Here is a 20,376-nt window from a genome sequence, read left to right on the forward strand (position 1 = left end):
GGGTGCTTTATTATGTTGATTTTTTTACAGACAGGAAGATGGAGACCCATGGAAGATTGCCCAAGGTCTCAGGGTAGGAATGATGATGACCCCACCAAGGATGTCTGCCTTGTGACCTCTAAGGCTTGTGAGTGTGACACGCTGTGAAACAGAAGGCCTTGAGTGCTGAGTCGAGACTTCTCAAGATGATCAGGTTCTAGATAACCAGTATGGACAGGCTATAGCCACAGCGGTCTATGGGAAAGAGGGGTCAGAAGATGGCATGGTCTATAAAGTGCTTGATGTGCAAGCATGAGGATCTGAGTTCAAATCCCTGGCACTCACATAAAAAGCTGGGTGTCATGGGCCTGTAACCCTAATGCTGGAGGGAGGCAGAGGCAAGGGGATCCCTTGGGCCTTGTTGGCCAGTAGCCTAGCCAAATCCATGAGGTCCAGGTTCAGGGAGAAGCTAAGGAAGATACCCAGTGTCGACCCGTGGCCTCTGCACATGCACTTGCACACACATGCACAGAGAGAGAGAGAGAGAGAGAGAGAGAGAGAGAGAGAGAGAAAGAGAGAGAGAAGAAAGAAAAAAGGATAATGTGTTGGGGCTAGAGAGAGGGCTCAGTGATTAAAAGCACTTTCTGCTATACCTGAGGACCTGAGTTTGGTTCCCAGTACCCTACCCAGCAGCTCACAATTGCCTAGAACTCCAGCTCCAGGGGCATCTGATGGCGCTGACTTCTTCAGGCACCTGCACACACATGTACATGCTCCCCTACAGAAACAGATGCATGCACATAATTAAAAATCGAACTCTTTCACTAAGATGATTCGAAACAGGAAAACTCAGGAAGGGTAAGACCGAGGGGGAGGTAGAGATATAGGGAGGGGGGGGGAGCTGGGGAGGTGAATATCAATATCAGCTGAGCTGAGACATTTGGAGCTTGGCTTTGAAGGTGGGAAAGAACGTCCCACAGTCAGCACTGGTGGCCCAAGTCTGGGAAAGGTGAGGAAGCAGATTCTTTCCTACGTCTTCCAGAAGGCACTCAGCCCCGTGGCTCCATTTTGGACTTTTCAGACAAATGAACCCCCTCCCGCAAAACAAGAGCAGCAGCAACAACGACAAAAGACAGTTTTCATTGCAGTGGAAATAGATGGTTTATTCTGAGCCACATATGAGAGGCTGTGGCCAGCAATATGGATTCAGGCTGTCCTGGGTGACCTGCTCCACTGTGGAAATAGTTCCAGCCACAGCACGAATGCCGCTTAGTGCATTTACCAACTACGCTGTGGGAGTAGCAGGTAGGTGGGTTCCAGTAAAGCAGGGACGTCTTTGCTATAGGGCTAAAGGTACTGTGTGATCTGATGACCGGCTTAGCTTTGGATACTGGAAGCCCATGCGTGGGCTGTTAAGGTACTCCACTGGTTTTACCTAATAGTCAGAAGGCTGTTAGGTTCGATGCAGACATGGGTAATCAATGCCTACTAATGGGTACTAAAGATAGCCCATGGTAATTTTAGCTTTGGATCTGTAACATTCCAAGTCTCCACATTCATGGATGTTCTAATCGGTCAATTAATATGCAAAATCTTCAACACAGATGTGGCCTTTTCAGGGAACTTCAGTTCACAAGGACTGACTACACGCAGGTGCAGTAAGTTGATGATTTGTCGGGGGTTGGGGGGTATGATTGGAGGGCATGGCAGTAGCCACACTGTGGACATTGTATTTGTTGTCCTGATAAGTAAAGGAATGGATTCTTGAAAGGCCTGCTTAGGACAGCCATGTCTTCCTCAGTCCTTCCCTGAGCCAAGCCTGGGGTAAATAAATGTCTCCCAGGCACTTGTCCTGTCTACCCACCCGCTGACCTGTTCCAAGTACTTGTGCCCATCAACCCCCCCAGCCCCTTTCCCCCAGGATTGTGAGGAGTGGTTCCGAGTTGGTACAGCATGGGCTGGAGTTGGGCAGAAGAGAGAAACAGAATCTTCCGAGGGCTTATGCTGAGAGAGCTTTGAGCCAAACAGTGTTTACACATCACCAGCCACCAGCATCTTCATCACCTGTGCAGAAAGGGGGAGAACTAGAAGAGCCATCTTTGTGGATGAGAGGATGAGCATGGCCAGAGCCTAGGCAGGAACCTCAGAGCATGGGGCTCAGCATGGGCACATCTGTGACTGAGTGGTTAGTGGAGCTGCCTCCGCCTGAATACTTGGAGCTCAGGAATGTTGTCCTCATTGCTGGCCCAAAGGATAGGGCTGATCTTGAAGGAAGGGGGCTGCAGACACCACTAGTGAGGGGTAGGGGTCTTTATTTGGGAGGCGCAGGAGGAAAGGGGGCAATAAAATGCTTTGTGCCTGACTTTCCATAGAATTTCTGGGCTTTGCTGCCACCTGGTGGACAGAATCTAGAAATCATGGTTGTAGTGGTCTTGGCCAAATAGCTTGCTGGATATTTCTCTTTCTGAACCCTTAGTTGGGGAAGTTCCTCTAGCTTCGGGGAAGTGAGTTCCTGGGTTCCTGTAAGTCCCACATGCCATGCTCACAAAGCTCTTTCTTCTGTGGATTTAGAGCTCATTACAAAGGGACACGGCCAGGCTCAGGAGGGGATCCTAGAGTGTGCAAGGCTCTCACATAGTCTCAGTGCAGGAACTCAGAGCTGAAGTTTTGTGGAGGAACTCCGTTAGGAAGCTGAAGGTGTGCGGGTGAGTGTGAGACACGACAAAGGGACAGAAAGGACACCAGTGTTTGGCACAGGCTGGCTCTTTAGTTCCCTGGCCTTAAGGTAAGTGCCTAGCCCTGTCCTTAAGATGGGACAAGCAGGACAAAGGTCCCCATCCACCACTTGCCAGGATCAATGCTCACTGGTTCCAAATGTGACCTGACCCAATCAAGAAGGGCCAGCATGATGCTAGTCAGGCGACTCTGCTACAGCCTTGTAGATTCCCTGAACATTTCTTCACTGGGATCACAGAACCCCTAACACCTATGATGTGGCAACTGTGTGAGCCCCACTTCACAGATGGGTAGGTGGACACACAAGGAGACCCAGGATGTGAAAGATTTTATACCTGGGGTCTGACACTCCACAACACGCGCATATTGTTCTCAGTAAACATGTTTCAGTAAGCAGTGGGGTGCCCAAGTACAGCTCTGGGCTCCCTCCTCCCAAAAGCTCCAATAGAAAACTGATGTAGACCTCTCTGCCTTGATTGCCCTCTCCGGAGCTACAGAGCTAAAGGTCCTATTTTTGAAAGGCTAATAGGAAACGAGATGCGATTTGTTCTTTTCCAGACTCCTGATTTACTACTCATTGTTAGCATCGGCCTTGCCAGGAAGTCCTTCCTCCTGTCTAACCTCTGCACTTCCAGATATAATGGGAGGGGGGGGGAGAGGAGGGAGGGAGGAGGGGGAGAGGGGGAGAGAGGGGAGGAGGCCGAGAGAGGGAGAGAGAGAAGCAAGGCTTCTATTTCAGGACAGGGTATTCTTATTCCCTAAAACTAGAGTTGAAATCTCTAACCCGGACACTGTGACACTCAGGGCTGGCCATCACAAGCCTCAGTGGAACAGCTTTAAATTATAGAGGACTAAGTTAGAAAAATGGAAAGACAAAACCCAAAAAAACCCACCCAAGTCCCAGCTGGTGCCTGGTTAGTGGCCGCGTGCTTGCCTTGGTGGGGTACCCTCCACCTCTCACAGGTCAGGGTACCCAGTGCGGCTGGCTGCAGAAGGCCAAGGAGTTGGTGTTAGGCCAGGGCAATTGTGTGGGGTGGGCTGGACCAGTGGGACTGCCTCCGGTGCAGTCAGTGGAGCTGCCCCTTCTTGCCCAACATCCCCCTCCCCCAAACACGCGGAGGGAGGCAGAGGGAGTGATTAGCATGGGGCATTGTCCCCAGATAATGGGCCCCAGCTGCCTCCTGAAAGGAGACACAAAGCGCCTGGCGGCTCCACGCGCATTATCCCCTCGTTAAATCTCTGTTATTAGATTAGATTCAGAACGTATTGATTCGGAGGCTGGGGGAGGAGGAGGAGGGAGGAGAAGCTGGCTGGCGAACACTGAGCTGCACTCCCGCTCGCTCCATCACCAGGAAACTTTCCCTCTAAGCTAGCTTGGGGGAACTCACAGTTTCGTCGTCATTGTCGACCCCCTTCCCACCTCCACCCTCACCACAACCCCCCTGCATTGGCTGCTAAGCTCAGCCTCCCTGTCCCAGCTCTCCTGAAAGCTACCAGGTGTCCACTCTAGGGCATGCCTTGGAGGTCGTTGAGCACAGGTGGCCAACTTCAGGAACAAAAGCAACTCCCTTCCTAGGAGCCAGTGGCAATCCACCAAGGCTTGCGGGCTGCGGGCTGCGGGCTGCGGGCTGCGGGCTGCGGGCTGCGGGCTGCGGGCTGTGGAGCGCTTCCCCGGTCTCTGATGGAGTTTGGGGGAGACTGTACAAAGCAAGGTGGATGGGGAAAGGCGGAGGAGCACTTGGGAGGTGAGACGAGGAAGTGCCTGAGGGGCATGGAGACCAGAACCCTATCCGTTTGCCTAGGACAGGGTCAGAGGCAGGAGCCACGTAGACTAAAGCAGGCCTGTAGAAGCTGGTGCTAAAAGGTCTTGATTCCTCACAGCTAACCAAAGGCTGGTTCTCTGCCCTCACTCTGTTATGGTCTTTCTTACCTAGAGCCCAGAGCTTTCCTCTGTGGCTGTAGTCACTCAAGAAGTGTCTAACTTGTCTTTCTACTTCAGATTACTCCCACCCTAGATGATGACACGTCTGGGGGAGAAGCCATTATTTTCTGAGAGCCACCTTGACCCCTCAAGCAAAGGACCTGGCAGATGAGGCAATGATGGGTGGCAGTAGGCAGGTCCTTCTCTAGACCAAGATTGGTTAATTATTCATACCTCCTGCCACTTGCCACAAATCTTCCTTCATTTACTCCTAAAGCTCATGTCAGTACCCCAAACCTGAATTTAGGGTCACTGTACCCTCTTATCTGATTTATTCCAACATGGCTACATTGCATAAACCTCTCTGTACTAAACTTCACTGCCCTTGGGTTCACCTGGATCTCCTATATGCCTGGCTGATCTTGAACTAACAGTAATCCTTCTGCCTCAGCCTCACAAGTGCCAGGAGTACAGGTGCAAGCCACCATTCCTGGGTTACTTGTCTCTTTAGTCTGCACATTAGGGACTGGAGGCTAGCCTAGCCTCTTTGGGCTATCTCACTCTAAACTTTAGTTATGAAAGGAAGGGAGTAAGCAAATGACTGGGGGTGTCCCCCAAACCCAGTAAGGACCTCCTATGGCATAGTCCAAGATTAGCTTTGATGAAGAGAAGTTGGTGCACTGGAGACAGTCTCCAGTACTGGGCCTCAGTTTCCCATCCCTGGGAATCATGGCGTAGGTGCCAGATCGATGTTCCTATTGGATGTGGCCAGTGGACCAGAAGAGGTTACATGCAGCAGCTCATTCCTGAGGTGGATAATTGGCCGCCTCAGTACTGGGCTCTGTCGCCCCATTGATTACGAATGAAGGGGGAGAAGGGGGAGATGGGGAATCAATAGGCTGATGAGTGTCTTACTAGCTCTCTGGTTGAACACTTTGTCAATAGCTACCCACTTAATGGCCAGTGGTGCATTGACTGTCCATCTTTCTAGCCTTGTGGCTTGGGACATGAGAACCTTCTGATAGTGTGTGACTAGGCTCAGCAGTCCTAGTAGGTGGGGTAGATTTTGATTCTAAAACCAGGCTCCAAGTGAAGAATTGCAGGACCTATTCTGAATAAGAACTGTCCCCACCTCTTGCCCATTCTTGCTCAGCCAAAGGCAACTCCAGGTCCTACACTCTCCTATTCAGTAACAGAGCCTGATCCCCACACAAGCAAAACAAAAATCAAAGTGAAATTCTGAAGTCATATCAAAAGCTCATGTGTCTAGGGTAGAGGTGATGATGAGACCTCAATCCCAGTTCACCCGAGGAGCTAGCAGCTAGTTAGAATCCAGGAACTCTGTATGACGGGGATCCTAGGATGAGAGGCAGCTAACAAAAGGTAAACCAGTGAGCCCTTCTTCAGCCTTAGGCTCTTTCAGATGTGACAAAACCCAAGGCCCCATATTTCTGTCCTCTGCTCAGCCTCCTAGGTGATTTATGAACTGAAATTGCAGTTTAGAGGTTTGAGAATATACCATTCCCAGTGTTTGTATTGACTCTCATTGTTAGCTGCCATGGAGCAGCTTAAGAAGTAATGGAACTGTTTGATCTCATCCCAGACATTTTTGGTGGGTCCTGTCCCTGTAGCCTGGCCGTTTGTTGTCTAGTCCCCCTCTGCCTTGCTTTACTTTGAGTGTCAGATAAGATAGGAATGTGCTAAAGTGTCAGAGGGAACCTTGAGACTAAGACAGAATATTCTTTTCCCTAGATGCCTGTAGTACGAATCTTAAATGGTCTTATTAGTAAAAAGAAACCTGGAGCTAGGTATTGGGGTGAATGCTGGAAGATCAGAGAAGCAGAACAAGCCACAGCCACCTCACCTTGCCAATTCCTCAGCTGATCCTGTTTCCTCAGGTTGGAAGCCTCTGTGTCCTCATCCGAATGGATCTCAGCTGAACTGCTGCTCAAAAGCCTAAAAGCTTAACCAGTTCTAGTTCCTGGTCCTCATGCCTTGTGTACCCTTCTGCATTCTGCCATCACTTTCTGGGGTTAAAGGCTCGCTTCCTGGGATTAAAGGTGTAAGTCACCATGCCTGGCTGTTTCCAGTGTGGTTTAAACTCACAGAGATCCGAATGGATCTCTGCCTCCCAAGTGATAGGATTAAAGGTGTGACTGCCACCATTTTCTGGCCTCTATATCCAGTGGCTGTTCTGTTCTCTGACCCCAGTTAAGTTTATTAGGGTGCACAAAATTTTAGGGAACATAATATCACCACAGATGCCTGTTAGGGTGGAGTGGAGTTGGGGGTATTGCTTAGCGTGTCTTAAGCCCTGATGCCTAGGACAGGTGACCAGGATAAGTTATGTCCAAGAGCATTATCCCAGCTCTGCCTCCCTCCGAGTCCTACTTCCTGGTTAGGGGCGCCAGGCACTGGCTAGTAAGAGTTCTGAGGAGCTGCCTCAGTCCATGCCTTGCTTTCTGCGTTTCCTAAGCACCAAGCCAGAGGGTGCTGGCCGTGGTGCTGAAGTCTTATCTCCCCGGTAGCGCTCTGTTGCAGGCAGGGTGAGCTTGTTCCCTAGAGACCATGAATCCAGAAGAGTTGGCCCACATGGATCCTTCCAGCATTTTTCCAGTGGGTTGCAGAAAGCCTTCTTCTCTCTCTTCTCATTTGATAAATGGTCGGTCTTGACCTTCAAACTGATCCACCTCCTACTGTTTCATCATGGTGACTCTGGTGTCACCCTCTAGTTCCCTGGTCCAGAAAGCATCTGTCAACTGAAACTACATGTGATTCCATCATCCAGCCTTTTCCCAAAGCTGAATACAAATGGCCATGGACAGATAGTAAGATATCACTGTGCTTTATTATCCTCCTTTCCCCATTGGCTGACAAAGCTGAGTGCTAGGGAAGTGGCCACAGGTGAGCTGAAAAGAGAGGCATTAGGGGCTGGATAAAATGAATGCAGAAATTTCAGGCACCTATGATAGAGGATTAGTTTTTCTTTGAGCAAAAACCAAATTTTGTGGAAATGAGCAGTTCCAAGGGCTTTAATCAAGGAAGTACTGCAAAGAAAACCGAGGCCCAATGCGTTGATGGGTAAAGTTAGAGGGTACTTGGTTTCTCTTGAACTAGGATATCATGCTTTAAAGCCATAGTGGGGAGGTTGGGAATAAAGTGGGGGGGAGGCAGAATGGGTTTTCAGCACTAAATTTTGGGGCCAAGGGTTCAGACACTGGTTTGGGATTGCTCAGACTAATTGGTGTTGGAAACAGAATGAAGGACATAAGGGGAAATCCTCCATCCTTAGCCTAACCAGTCCCATGTACCATGCCGGGTTGTGCTCACTCAAGAATAATGCCAAATGGACCAGAGTGTGACCAGGGTGATGCTGTAGGCCAGCACAGCCAGCAGGTAGATTCGGAAGAGCAGCCTGTCCAGCACGTGTCCCACTCTCAGCCAGTCCCGAGCCACCTCCCGCATCTCATCCCGCTTCTCCAGGAAGTGGCGGATGGAGGACAGCTCTTGCAGGAGCCCACGCACAGCCAGCGAGGCCTCTCTAGGTGGTGGAGGAGGGCTACTTCTGCCCCTCAGGGTCTTCTCCAAGTCCTGGGGTCCCCCAACATGGCTGAAGTGGTTTCCCATGGCTGGAAGAAGAAGTGAGCCTTGGTAAGAAAGGGAGACCAGTGAGATATCCTAATGCTGTGGCAAAGGGGGTGGGATATGGAGGCCAGAAGTCAACATTGGGTGTCTTCCTCAGTTACACTCTACCTTTCTCTCTCTCTCTCTCTTTTCAGACAGAGTCTCACTATATAGTCCTGGCTGGCCTGAAACTCACTATGTAGGCCAGGATGGACCAAACTCACAGAGATCTGCCCACCTGTGTCTCCCAAGTGCTGGGATTCAAGGCATGAACCACCACACCGAGCTCCTCTGAGCCCTTCTCAGCCCATGGGGCTCAGCCTCCAGGACTCCCACCTTACATTCACCTAGGCTGATGAGGGCTTTGAAAGCAAAGGAAAAGGGCCTGGCTGGGCCTGATGGTGCATGCCTTTAACCCCATCACTTCCAAGACAGGAAAGATCTCTGTGAAAGCCAGCCTGGTCTACATAGTTTGTTCCAGGCCAGCCAGGGTTACATAGTGAGACCCCGTCTTTTAAAAACAGGGAAAAGGGAAATGAGGTTCCAGTCTGATTGACATCTTTGGATAAAGCATCTTTCTGCTTCTACCCTGTATCCAGTTCCCAGGTCCTGTCCTGCATCCCTGGCATATCACAGCCTCCAGACTATGTATGAGTCTGTCCCTACTCCCTCTCACCTGAGCAGTCCTCAGTCTTGTTGGCTTGGGAGGTGGCTGGGTGCCTATGGGCCATGGGCTGCTGCTCCCCTAGACAAAGCAGCCAGGCTGTTTTCTCTAGGACCAGGTGCCTTAGCCAGGCCGGTACTGGCCGCTGTAGGTCCTGCTTGTGCACCAGCCGCACAATGAAGATGGTCTCAGCAAGGCTTATCACCAGCAGAGCCATGCACACCACAAAGTAGACACCTGAGCCAGAGAAAGAGATACACTAAGGGCAGGAGCAAGTCCACATCTCAGTGAACTCTTGCCTGGGGGAGGCCTTACCAATGAGGGGAGTGCCGATGGCCGTTGCCGGCAGTGTGTCTGACACGATGATGAGAAAGACTGAGTATCCCAGAAGGAGTGTGATCTTGAAGGAGACTCTCTCGCCACTGTCTGGGGGCAGGCAAAAGCCCACAATGTCTACAACCATGAGGAAGATACTGGGCAGCAAGAGACTGACTGCGTAGAACAAAGGCCGCCGTCGGATGACCACCTGGAACCAAGATAGAAGCTTGGGGATGGCTGGGCAAACCCAGGAACCACTCCCCCCTACCCAGCCTCCTCTCTTATAGAACTTCCAGCCTGGATGGCTTGGGGAGGGAGAGAAACAGACCCATATCCTTCCTCTGGCACCAGGCTTGTGGCCATTGAGGACAAACATGGAGTGCTTCAGGTGTGTTCCCGTCTCCCTTTGCTGAAGTTACACGGGATGTGTATGGATCTGGAGCTGGCAACAGGGCTGCTCTGCCCTTCCCAGTTGCCTCTTTATGCCACCCCAATTGTGGAGGTCGAGTCATCTTTGTCGCCACTCCAGCCACAGCCACGCCCACTCACATAGAACTTCATTTCGGCATAGCTGCTACTGGTTTCCATGCTAAACTCCTGAAACTGGGTCAGCACTCCCAGCAACTCCCACTCGCCCTGATTCATGAAGACGCTCTTGTCTGACCTCACTTCTTCTGGTGATCGCCACAGGGAAATGTTGATGTCCTGGACTAAGAGAAGACAAAGGGTCAAAAGAAGCTTTGGAATCTCAAGCATAGAACCTTCAAGCATAAAAGATGAGGCATCGTGCAGACAACACCCAAGGAACCTTCTTGTCAGATCTCTAGACGCCAGACTTCTGCCCTTAACCTTCAGCCCTGGTTTCTTCAGCTGTACAAAGTGCGGTGATAGAACACATTTTGTTTATCTCACAAGCCTATAGTGAGGGCACCATGCAAAACAACACAGGGAGCATCCATTAAAAAGCTTTCTGTCTCTGTCTCTGTCTCTGTCTCTCACTTACACACACACCCCCCACCCACACACACTCACAAACCCCTTCCGAACAGTCTTCTATGTTTCTTTGTTAGAGTTTCTCATCTAGGAAATGTATTAAACACAACATTTTTACTTCTGTATTCCATAGAACTGCCTGTCTTTGAGGAAGAATTAAGAAAAGAAAATAAATCCTCAATTACACCATACCGCAGATATTCCCCATCTATCTATCTATCTATCATCTATCTATCTATCTATCTATCTATCTATCTATCTATCTATCTATCTTCCAGAGGACCCAGGTTTGGTTCCCCACACCCACATGGCAGCTCACATCTCTCTGTAACTCCAGTTCTAGAGGATCCAATGCCCTTTTCTGATCTCCGTGGACACCAGGTACACACATGATGCACACACATATATGCAAGCAAAACATTCTTATACACAAAATAAAATAAATATAAAACAATTTTTTAGGTGGCAAAAGGGCTGAGGAAATGGCTCAGTGAGTGGAGAGCTTGCTGTTCAAGCACAAAGACCTCAGTTGGATCCTCAGAAGCCACATAAGAAATCTGGGTGTGGGGGTGACACTTGCCATCTCAGCTCGGGAGAGGTAAAGATAGTGGAATCCCTGGGCTCACTGGCCAGCCTAGCTTAACTGCCAAGTACAGGGAACAGGGAGAGAACCCCGCCTCAAAAAGACAAGATGGGGAACAACTGTGGAAGATACCTTGAGTTGGTCTCTGACCTCCACATATGTGAGCAACACACACACACACACACACACACACATACACACACACACACACACACACACATCCAAGGAAATAAAGGAAACTATCTAAATGTCCATCCATCAAGAAAATACTTAATAAACAATGATACACCTAGATGAGTCTATTGCCGTTAAAATTTATGAGGAAGATCTCATACACACTGATTTTGAGAAAGATCAGGATTCATGGTTGATAAAAAGAATTAAGTAGCAGTATATGATAGGATATGCAATATGTGCTCTCCATAGATAGCACATGTGTGTGTGTGCATGCACACACCTGTGGGTTGAAATGCATAGAGAAGTAAATGGAAGATTCTATCATGTCATGTTGTATTTAGAGACAATTTTTGTTTGTATGAGAGTTTTCACTGACATGTGTATTTGTGTACTCTGTGTGTGTGCAGTGTCTGTGGAGGCCAGAAGAGGGCATTGGATTCCCTGGAACTGAAGTTACTGTTGTGAGCGATCATGTGGGTGCTGGGAACAGAACCTGGGTCCTCTGGAAGGGCAACAAGTACTCTTAACTGCTGAGTCATCTTTCCAGCCCCCATAATTGAAGTTTAATGTAACGAACAGGTCAGAAAGGGACAGACTGTTTTCCTATAGTCCAGCGGTGTGTCTTCACCAGCCCTCCGCTGAATACCTGGCACCCACACACTCAATAAAAATTCTCAGGACCAGACACTGTGCTGGAGAGCCTAAGAGTGGATCAGAAACCATGTTCCCACTCTCTGAAATCATGCCCATGAGAAAATTAGACATGGACTGAACAAGTATTGTCAAGCGATGAAGTTAGTAAGAAAAACCAGGGTTCTTAAAAACTGCACGAGAAATAGCTAGTCTAGGGGGCTAGAGGAAGTCCTCCCAGGCACTGGTGATACCTAGGGATAATCCGGTGAGTGGAGGGGTTGATCAGGCTGTGTTTGGGGTGCTGAGAGTAGGAGAAGGAAGATGGGTGGGTAGCTTAGGAGAGGGAACAGCCTGTGATAAAGAGAACAGGCAAGACCTCTAGGCCTCCAGAAGAAGGCAGCTGGGCTGGCACAAACCAGATGAAGCTGGTGTGGTACACTGTGGGCAGGACCAGGTCAAGGATTTGGATTGGGTCCCAGGACTACTGGGAAGCCATTCAGGGGTTTAAATAACATGATCAGATTTGCATTTTAATAAGAGCTCACTGGCTGTTGTGGGGAGCCTGAACCACGGTGGGGGTGGTACATGGGGAAGACCAGGGGAGGAGGGGAATAAGGACACCTGGGCAGGAGGTGTTGGCTTAATTCAGGGGTGAAGAGGAGTGGGTGGGTCTGAGATACATTTCCTGCCAGATCTACTTTGAGATACTGGGTAAGAACTGTCCCTTGCTGAGTGTCACATGAATCCTTGTAACAACTAGGGGAGGCAGTGAGAACAGCAATATTGGCTCCAGCTGGAGGAACAGGAAACAGAGGCTCATTGGCGTTAAAAAGACAAGTGGCAGGATATATTGCTCAGTGGTGGGGTGCTTGCCTAGCATGTGCACGGTCGTAGGTCAGATCCCCAGAACCACAAGGGAATAAGACAAATGCAAGAGACTGCTGAAGGGAAGAGAAGGAGGGAGAAAGTAAGTGGTGTCTTGATTGAGGGAGGCTGTATCATAGAGAATGCTCCTGGCCCCAAGTGCCTGAGAGCCCCAACGTCTGCCCCACCCACAAGCCCATGTACTCACTGGTATGCAGCCAGCTGGTGAAGGTCAGAGAGCAGTTCTGTACATCAAAGGGGAAGTTATAGATGTCCAGGCTACAGGCGGTCACCACCTGGAGGGGCTTGTAGTTTTGGACTTCACCTTGATGATGCACGTACACATAAGGGATGCTCGGAGACTTCCCCACGTCCACACTGGTCAGGGAAGAGGAATCCATTTGTGGGCTGAAGAGACAGACCCTTGCCCTTGGAGGCTAAAGATCCTTTGAGTAGGCCAGTAGGAAAAGAAATTCAGGGAGGGTCTGGACAGCAAGATAATCCAGAAATTTTGTCTGGCCTTAATTTTCCGGGGTTAGCCATCTCAGCTTTCCGACCCACTGTTACCAAGTGATGCTCCGAACAATAAAGGGTGCTTCTCTTTAACTCCCCTAGCTCTCAAAGGAAGAGAAGGAATCCATGAATCTATAAGCCACTGGCTGTAGGGAGCTAGCCAATTGTCTCCAGGCTGTACACCCACCCCACGCCAGATAGAATAGAGCTGACTTCAGAATGGCCAGTGATTGGATAGGAGGGCAGCATCATATGTTCCCTGACTCTGATTTTGCTTTGATTCCCATTTTTAGAAGCCCCCAAAGTGAAAGCAGTCATCTCAGGAGGGAAGAGAACAGAGATCGTAAGTAAGAATAGGGGAGCCTGGGAAAATCCAACAAGAAATCAGCCCATTCTCTTGACTGAACCTGGACTCCAAGGTTAGTCTTTATCCTTCTGTGGGGTTGCCTGAAAGATGAGAAGCTAAGATAAACGGCAGAAGGAAATTTCTAGAACACTTGCCACTTGTGCCATTTGGAGCATTCAAGGGTAGAGTCAAATTCAATGACCTTCTTTAGGAGAATGCCACGGAGTTGGAGAGTGCAGTTGATACTGCATGAATCCCTCTGGTGCCTCCCCTTACTATTATTATTAATTTTTTTTAGATAAGGTCTCATGTAGTCCAGGCTGGCCTCAGACTTTCTATGTACTCAGGAATGGGCTTGAACTTCTGATAATCTTGCCTCCATCTCCCAAGTGCTGGGATTGTAGGCCTGTGCCACCACATCGGGTTTATTGACACTAGGCATGGAACCCAGGCACTTTGCATGCAAGCCAGATACTCCACCAATTGAGTCACAGCCCCAGCCTCCCTTCCCCTTTCTATCTGTATTTCCCCCACGTATTTTCCTTGCCTTTGAACTCAGAGGTCCAGTTGGTGGACCCTGGATGAACCTGCAGGGTGGGGAGAAAGTCAGCTGGCTGAAGGCGATGGGACCATGTTGGGCTGCTGGGAACAAAAGCTAATGGGACCCACTTCATACCGGAGGTGCCAATTGTGGCCTGTTCAGCACATGTGTGGCTTGGGAGGTTTGAACATGTTCCTTGGCTCCCAATCTCTTTTGTGACCAGGAGCATTGACTGCCATCAGTGTTTCACTCCTTTCAAAAAATGTAACAGTCCCCTCTGACAAATGCAGCTGTCTCCATTTAGTTATTAGAACTCAGTGTGACATCACTTGCTGGCTTCTGTTCCTATGATAGGGGCCCCTGAACTAAGAAGTATAAGGTTGTAGCATCCAGTAGAAAAAGAAAGGGATGGGGGGGTTATCAAAGAAGAGAAAATTGGGTAAAGGAGAGCTTGAGCAAATGCTAACTAGACTTACAGCCTGCAAGCTTGGCTGGGACAATTTGGAGGCTGCAGAGAGGAAGTTGTCACCGTGCCTGGCTTTCTCTAGTCCCAGCCTCCCAGCTCCCTCGACTCTGATGAAAGTACTCACAACTCATTGATGAGAATGTCAGGGACCCAGATGCTGTCTGTGGGGATGGACAGTTTGGTGATATTGTCAAAGTCCTCAGGAGTCCACTGCAGAAACTCATCAGTCCAGAACTGTGGGAGAAGCAGAAACAGTCCTGGGCAGCTCCCTCTCTTTGGTGAGGGTCACCTGCAAATCAGACATATCCCTACCCCTTATGCTCAGGCAGTAGGTGGGCATCTTCCAGGGGGAAATCTGGGCATTGACCCGCATCACTCACTGGTGGCTGAGAGACCCCCACCTCTACAGCTCTCCATCATCTGCATGTATAACAGCACAGACTGCTGCAGCCTCTTCTGGGGAAGCATGCAGCCTGTTCTTGTTTGGCTCCTTGCCCACGAGACAGGGTGTGTTCTGAATTAAAGGATCCTTCAGTGAGACAGAAATGGAGCTGTCTGAAAGGATCAGCATTTTCTGCTACATTCTCTGTTCCATACGGGTATCATGGTGATAGAGCATGGCTATGGCCGTGGGAAGGGATTCCACAGAGACCTGTGTATGCTGCTGTGTCTACAGAGCCTCTGGAGGGAGGCCTCTCTGGTTTACCTCCAACCCCAGAGCTCAGTCAAAGCCTGAGACATCTGTGTACCAATGTGACCAGCACCTGTCAAAACTGAACATGTGGCACCAGGGCAGAGTCCTCAGGTTTAAGTGGATGGCTTCTTCCTGTCTCCATCTCTCAGTTTTGATTGTTATCCAAATTAGCGTAGAAGAACTTTCTAGCAATTGAAGTTGTTCACATGAAAGTGAAGTGAAGCCTTGTCTAGGATGTTCCAAAGAATCTGAGAAACCAGGGGTGAGGGCTGGGAAGATGTCCCGCACCCATTTTGCCCTGGCCCTGAGATGACAACGTTTCAGACCCCTAGATCTTTTATCTGTCTACCATTCCTTTGAACCTCCACTGGGGCTGCTGAGATTTCTGACTCCTTGAGAGGGGGATGTCCTTCTTGGTAGAGAAGTCTCATCTCAAAAAAGCGAGGTGGTGAGAGGTAGTCTGCTCACCTGCCGGTACCAGATGTAGGTGGTCAGCACCTGGTTCTTCTCATCCTAGGAAAGGAAAGGGAGCTGACAGGTGGTCCCACCCACACCACCCAACAGGAGCTGGTCTTCTGGGAAGGCAGGAGGTAGGAATGGACTGGGGAAGGGGATGAACTGGCTACTGGGCATCCAGGAGAAGCTGGTCTGTTAAGAAGACACAACTAGAGTGAAATGCAATGGTTTCTTTTCAAGTTCAAAGGTACATAGTGTAGTGTGGTGGTACATGCCTATAATCCAATACTCGGGGCTGAGGCAGGCATATTGATGTGAACTTGAGGCCAGCCTGGGAATCTGGTAAAACTCTCTCTCTCAATGAAACACTTTTAAAAAAAACACCCTAAAGATATGTAAATTATGCATGTTTTCTGTTGTCATTGTTTATTATATCTATCTATCTATATATATATTATATATAATATATATATATAATGCATATATGGCCTGCTGTGTTATGAAGCTAAGAGACTCAAAACTACATAATAAAAAAAGGGATTAGTCTCCTCTCCCCCATCTAATTGCAGGTCTTCCTTTCTGAAGCAGCACACCAACCTGCCTTTAGCTGTTCTTTCCAGAGATGTTCTGAATGTTGTGATTGGGGTGGGTGTCATGTGGCCCAAGCAGCCTTGAAATCAGTTCCCACCTCCCCATTGCAAGGCAGAGAGCCAACAGCTCTTCGATCACCTTTTTGTCAATCTCCATGCACTGCTTAGCCTCACTTGCTCAACAGTGCACCCCACTTCACTCTAGTTATTGACTAGTTAATTGATGATCTATTAGTTGACATTTTATCTACTGTTGCCAATTCAGTGACACCTGCCACTCAAGGGACTTGCATAAGGCACTAACTAAGGGTGTAAAGACGATATGGGGAGACAGGGTCCGTCATGCAAGAGATGACCACATCTAGGAGAGGGTGCACATAGGTGGTCCAAGTTTGTGGTTTGGGCAGCTGTGCAGATGCAGCTTCAGTCTGTCCCCCGTCATGATGCCAGGCCATAGGCACTAGGGTCCTTGATGCCCATTGTACGGCCCAGTAGATGCTTTGGCCTCACATGACTTCTCTGACCTCCCCCCCAACAGGTTGAGGGCAGCTCACCACGTTGAGGATGGCATACATGATGACATCGATGGACACGGTAGTAGGCTTCCTCCAGTCCCGCACGGGCCGCACCCCCTTCCTATAGTTGACCAGGAGGTGATCAGACAGCCTGAGCAGAGCGGGAAGGGTGGTGTTGCGGGCCCGGGTGGCCGCCCTCCGACTGGCTGGAAAGGAGAACAGTTCAACAAAGGAGCTGGAGCCCTGGTTCTCTTGCCCCAGCTTAGAATCCATTATAGAATTTCATCCTCTGGGCAGGTAAAATGGCTTAGTGAGTAAAGACACTGGCCATCAACCCTTGTGACCTGAGAGAACGGACTTTTGCAAGTTGTCTTCTGACCTCCACATACATGCCAAGGCATATGTGTGACTACACACACACACACACACACACACACACACACACACACACACACACTACTAATACTAATACAATACTAACAATCATAATAATAAATAAATAAATAAAATGTAATTTTAAAAATAAGAAGAACCTAGCACCAGGCCCTGGCCCTATTCTGGGAATTTTGAGTATTCCTCAGATTCCCTCTGGAAAACAGCAGTAGTAACTCAGAAAGCAGGAGTGACATGTGAAAGCCCTACTCACTTCAGCAGCACATGTACTAAGATTGGAATGACGTAGAGCTTATGGAAGATCCTGCTCAAGGATGACATGCAGACTTGTGAAGCAGTCCGTATTTCATTAAACAAAATAAAAGTCAGCATGCATTGGGTAGAGAGGGCACAGCCCAGAGTGGACCAGTCCTTTGCAAACCAGGAGCCACAAGGCTGGTTACTATTAAATAATACTGTGTCATATTCTTCCCACAAGCTTGTCACCAGACAACAAGGCATTCCTGCAGATTCCTCTCTGGTGTGTCATCTACCTACCCCATAAACTCCCCTCCTGTCTGGAAGGACAGAGGCAAGCAAAGAGAAGTGGAAGACAAGAGACTACTTTTAAGTTTGTTTTATTGTGTTTTGCTTTTCAGGCAGGATCTCACATAGCTGAGGCTCACCTAGAACCTTGTTATGTGACCAAGGATGGACCTTGAACTTCTGATCCCCCTCCCTCCACTTTCTAAATTCTGGTATTACAGGCTTATACCTCCACTCCTTGTTTATATGGTGCTGGGGATTGGAGCCAAGGCTGTGTGCATGAATGATATGTAGGCAGGCCTCTACCAACAGAGCTACATTGCCAGTCCCAAGAGACTTTCTTTTCTTTCTTTCTTTTTTTTTTCCTTTGAGTCTTATTTGGAATAATGGAATAGCATCTACACAAGTCTTCCATTCAATCTCAGGATAGCCTGCCAAAGTAGCTAACAAGACAGACCATTATACAGACAGGAATCCCCAAGGCTCAGGAGGGTTAAGAGCGTACACTGCTAGCTAAGAAACTGAGATTCAAACCAGATTCCATACCACTATCTGAGATTCTGCAAGGCTTGTAGGAGGGTCTGATGGGCTTTGGGAAACTCTTGGGGGTTTGGAGGGTGTCTAGCTAATGCAGTCAGGCCTCAGAGCAAGATCAGCTGAAAGGACAGAACAACTCAGGAAAGGCAACCCAAAGCACTTACCACATGCGGCTTGCTTCTGATCCACGCACCCTGCTTCTCCCAACGCCAGCTTGCAGAAAAGAGCATCCTACCCCTAGCTTTCAGTCCCACCCCTTGGTGGCATCCTTCTCACTGTCCCCCAGGGTGCTGCAACACAGCTGTGTAGAAAGGAACCTTTCTGTGGGGCTGAATGTGGTCGGCAATAGAAGGACCCAGGACCCATGTGGCCAAACACCCTGTTTCTGAGGCAGACAGGAGAGGATTGGGTAGGAAAGGCAGGGAAGTTTAATATTACTGGAGGTGAGCCTTGGAGGAGCCTAGAGGAGGAGAAAGCCTACAGGACCCAAGCAACAAAACCAGCAGAAGAAAGAAAACGTAAAGTGGTCCTGCTACCCACTCTGTTGCTGACCAGCTGGGCGACCCTGAGTGCATTATTCTCCCACTCTGGACTGTAGCTATAAGAAGAAAAAGTGGACTAAATGAGCTCACAGGTCCATAGCTGCTTCCATTTGATAAGTTGAAAAGCAAGGCAAAGAGAATGGGAACCTCTCAGCACCTATTTATTTCTTACAGACAGAAACCACCCCACCCCTTTCTCAGCAGAGGACTCACTTGAGCTCAACTTCTCAAACCACTTAATCTGACCTCATACCTTAGAACGCTTTCTCTTTCTCCCTCATCAGCAGTGAGATAGCCAACCCTCCTCCAGCCCTCCTGTGGCTTCAGCCTCTCCTACTTTCAGCCCTTGGAGACCTAAGGCCATCCCCCACCCCAGCTTGTTATTCCCCTCCCCACCAAACTCCTTACCTTCGGCCTGGGCCAGAAGCAGGGAGAGGACCAGGGCCAACAGCACCTGCGGCATGCAGAGCAGCATGGCAAGCTTCCCAAGCGTGGGAGGGCCTCGGAGCAGCCACTCAGGGTGAGTCCCCCTGACTGCCAGCCTGCACACCCTCTGCCAACCTCATGTCCCAGGCAGCCTGCTTTTCCAACTGCTGTCTGCACCTTGTGAGGCTGCAGCCTGGCACTCCCGGGCCACCAGAGTTGGGGAGCCGCCAAGTTTTCTAGCAAGCAGCTTTTCAGCTGGATCAGGTTTCAGGGCGGGAGGAAGGGGAGGGGAGTCTGCTAGCTGATGTCAGGAGAGGGAGCTCAGCCCACCCGTTCAAGTAGGTGGCTTGGCCACATCTTGTCCAGGAAATGTTTTGGGGAAAGGGCCTACAGGATCTGTGGAATAAAGATTCAGATTGACAGCTTTGGGACTGTACACTGGGCTGTCACTGTCACTAGTGTCCCTTTACAAGTATAGCAAGGGGAGGGTCGGGGTGGCTTCAGCAGGAGCAGCAGCAGGCACTTTGATTCCCCAAGGTGACATAATGCCCCTAGTGAAGCAGGTGACTGGGCATTTTCTGCAAACAGAGAGGATTGGGGGGGCAGTCAACTAAAGGTCTGCTCCTTCATCCTCATTCAATAAAAACTTTTTAAATTTCGTTTTGATTTGTTTTGCTTTGTTTTTTGAGTCAGGGTCTCATGCAGCCCAGGCTGTCCTTGAACTCACTAGGGAGCTGAGAATGGCTTTGGACTTTCCATCCTCCTGACTTCACCTCCTGAGTGACGAAGGATGACGTAAGGCAAGTGCCACCAAGAATTGAAGAAAACGAAATACGTTTTACAGATCTTTGCCTGATCTTCTGAGCTTCAACAAATATCATGAAGTGTCTGACCTTTGGTGATTACATTCTCATCGTAAGTCGGGAACATGGCTGGGTGGTATGGTGCTGGCCTGGCATGCCCAAAGCCTAGTTCAGTCTCTAGGGCCACACAGGAAAACAAAAACTTGCCTTAGGCTAGGGGACGCTCACCTATAATCCCAGGAAGGTAGAGGCAGGAGGATTGGAAGTTTCAGGCTACTCTGAGCTCTGCAGTTGGTTCCAGAGCACTTTGGGTTACATGAGACCCTGTCTCAAGAGACAACAAATAAGAAATAAATCAAAAGTTAAATAAGCAAAAGGAGCAGGGTGGTGGTGGCGCACGCCTTTAATCCCAGCACTCGGGAGGCAGAGGCAGGCGGATCTCTGTGAGTTCGAGGCCAGCCTGGTCTCTAAAGCGAGTTCCAGGAAAGGTGCAAAGCTACACAGAGAAACTCTGTCTCGAAAAACCAAAAAAAATAA

The 20,376-nt window shown here is 49.4% G+C and overlaps 1 protein-coding gene across 3 annotated transcripts; it reads right to left on the minus strand.

Moving 5' to 3' along the window:
- Nucleotides 1–7,966: 7,966 nt before the first annotated feature.
- On the minus strand, nucleotides 7,967–19,085 carry Htr3a (5-hydroxytryptamine receptor 3A). Of its 3 annotated transcripts, none has more exons than XM_059266894.1 (9): nucleotides 19,019–19,085; nucleotides 16,653–16,819; nucleotides 15,521–15,565; nucleotides 14,483–14,592; nucleotides 12,701–12,870; nucleotides 9,792–9,952; nucleotides 9,240–9,450; nucleotides 8,937–9,161; nucleotides 7,967–8,265 (listed from the first exon to the last, which is right to left on the minus strand). In XM_059266894.1, exons 1-9 carry the CDS (start codon nucleotides 19,083–19,085, stop codon nucleotides 7,967–7,969), a joined length of 1,455 nt encoding a protein of 484 aa, XP_059122877.1. The 3 variants fall into 3 exon arrangements, with proteins under 3 accessions (XP_059122877.1, XP_059122876.1, XP_059122878.1); XM_059266893.1 differs by having other exon boundaries at nucleotides 7,967–8,283; XM_059266895.1 differs by having other exon boundaries at nucleotides 16,653–16,809; nucleotides 19,012–19,085.
- Between the last annotated feature and the right edge of the window lie 1,291 nt (nucleotides 19,086–20,376).

This window comes from Peromyscus eremicus, chromosome 7 (genome assembly GCF_949786415.1).
Source record: "Peromyscus eremicus chromosome 7, PerEre_H2_v1, whole genome shotgun sequence".
Classification (NCBI taxonomy): Eukaryota; Metazoa; Chordata; class Mammalia; order Rodentia; family Cricetidae; genus Peromyscus; species Peromyscus eremicus.

Bases quoted from the DNA above. Each gene is read 5' to 3' on its own strand.
- Htr3a (XM_059266893.1), bottom strand. From the start codon at position 19,085: ATGCTGCTCTGCATGCCGCAGGTGCTGTTGGCCCTGGTCCTCTCCCTG. The intron at 14,593-15,520 runs GTGAGCAGACTA...CTTCTCCCACAG, and splicing joins CCTACATCTGGTACCGGCAG to TTCTGGACTGATGAGTTTCT. The intron at 9,953-12,700 runs GTGAGTACATGG...GTCTTCTCTTAG, and splicing joins CACCAGCTGGCTGCATACCA to TCCAGGACATCAACATTTCC.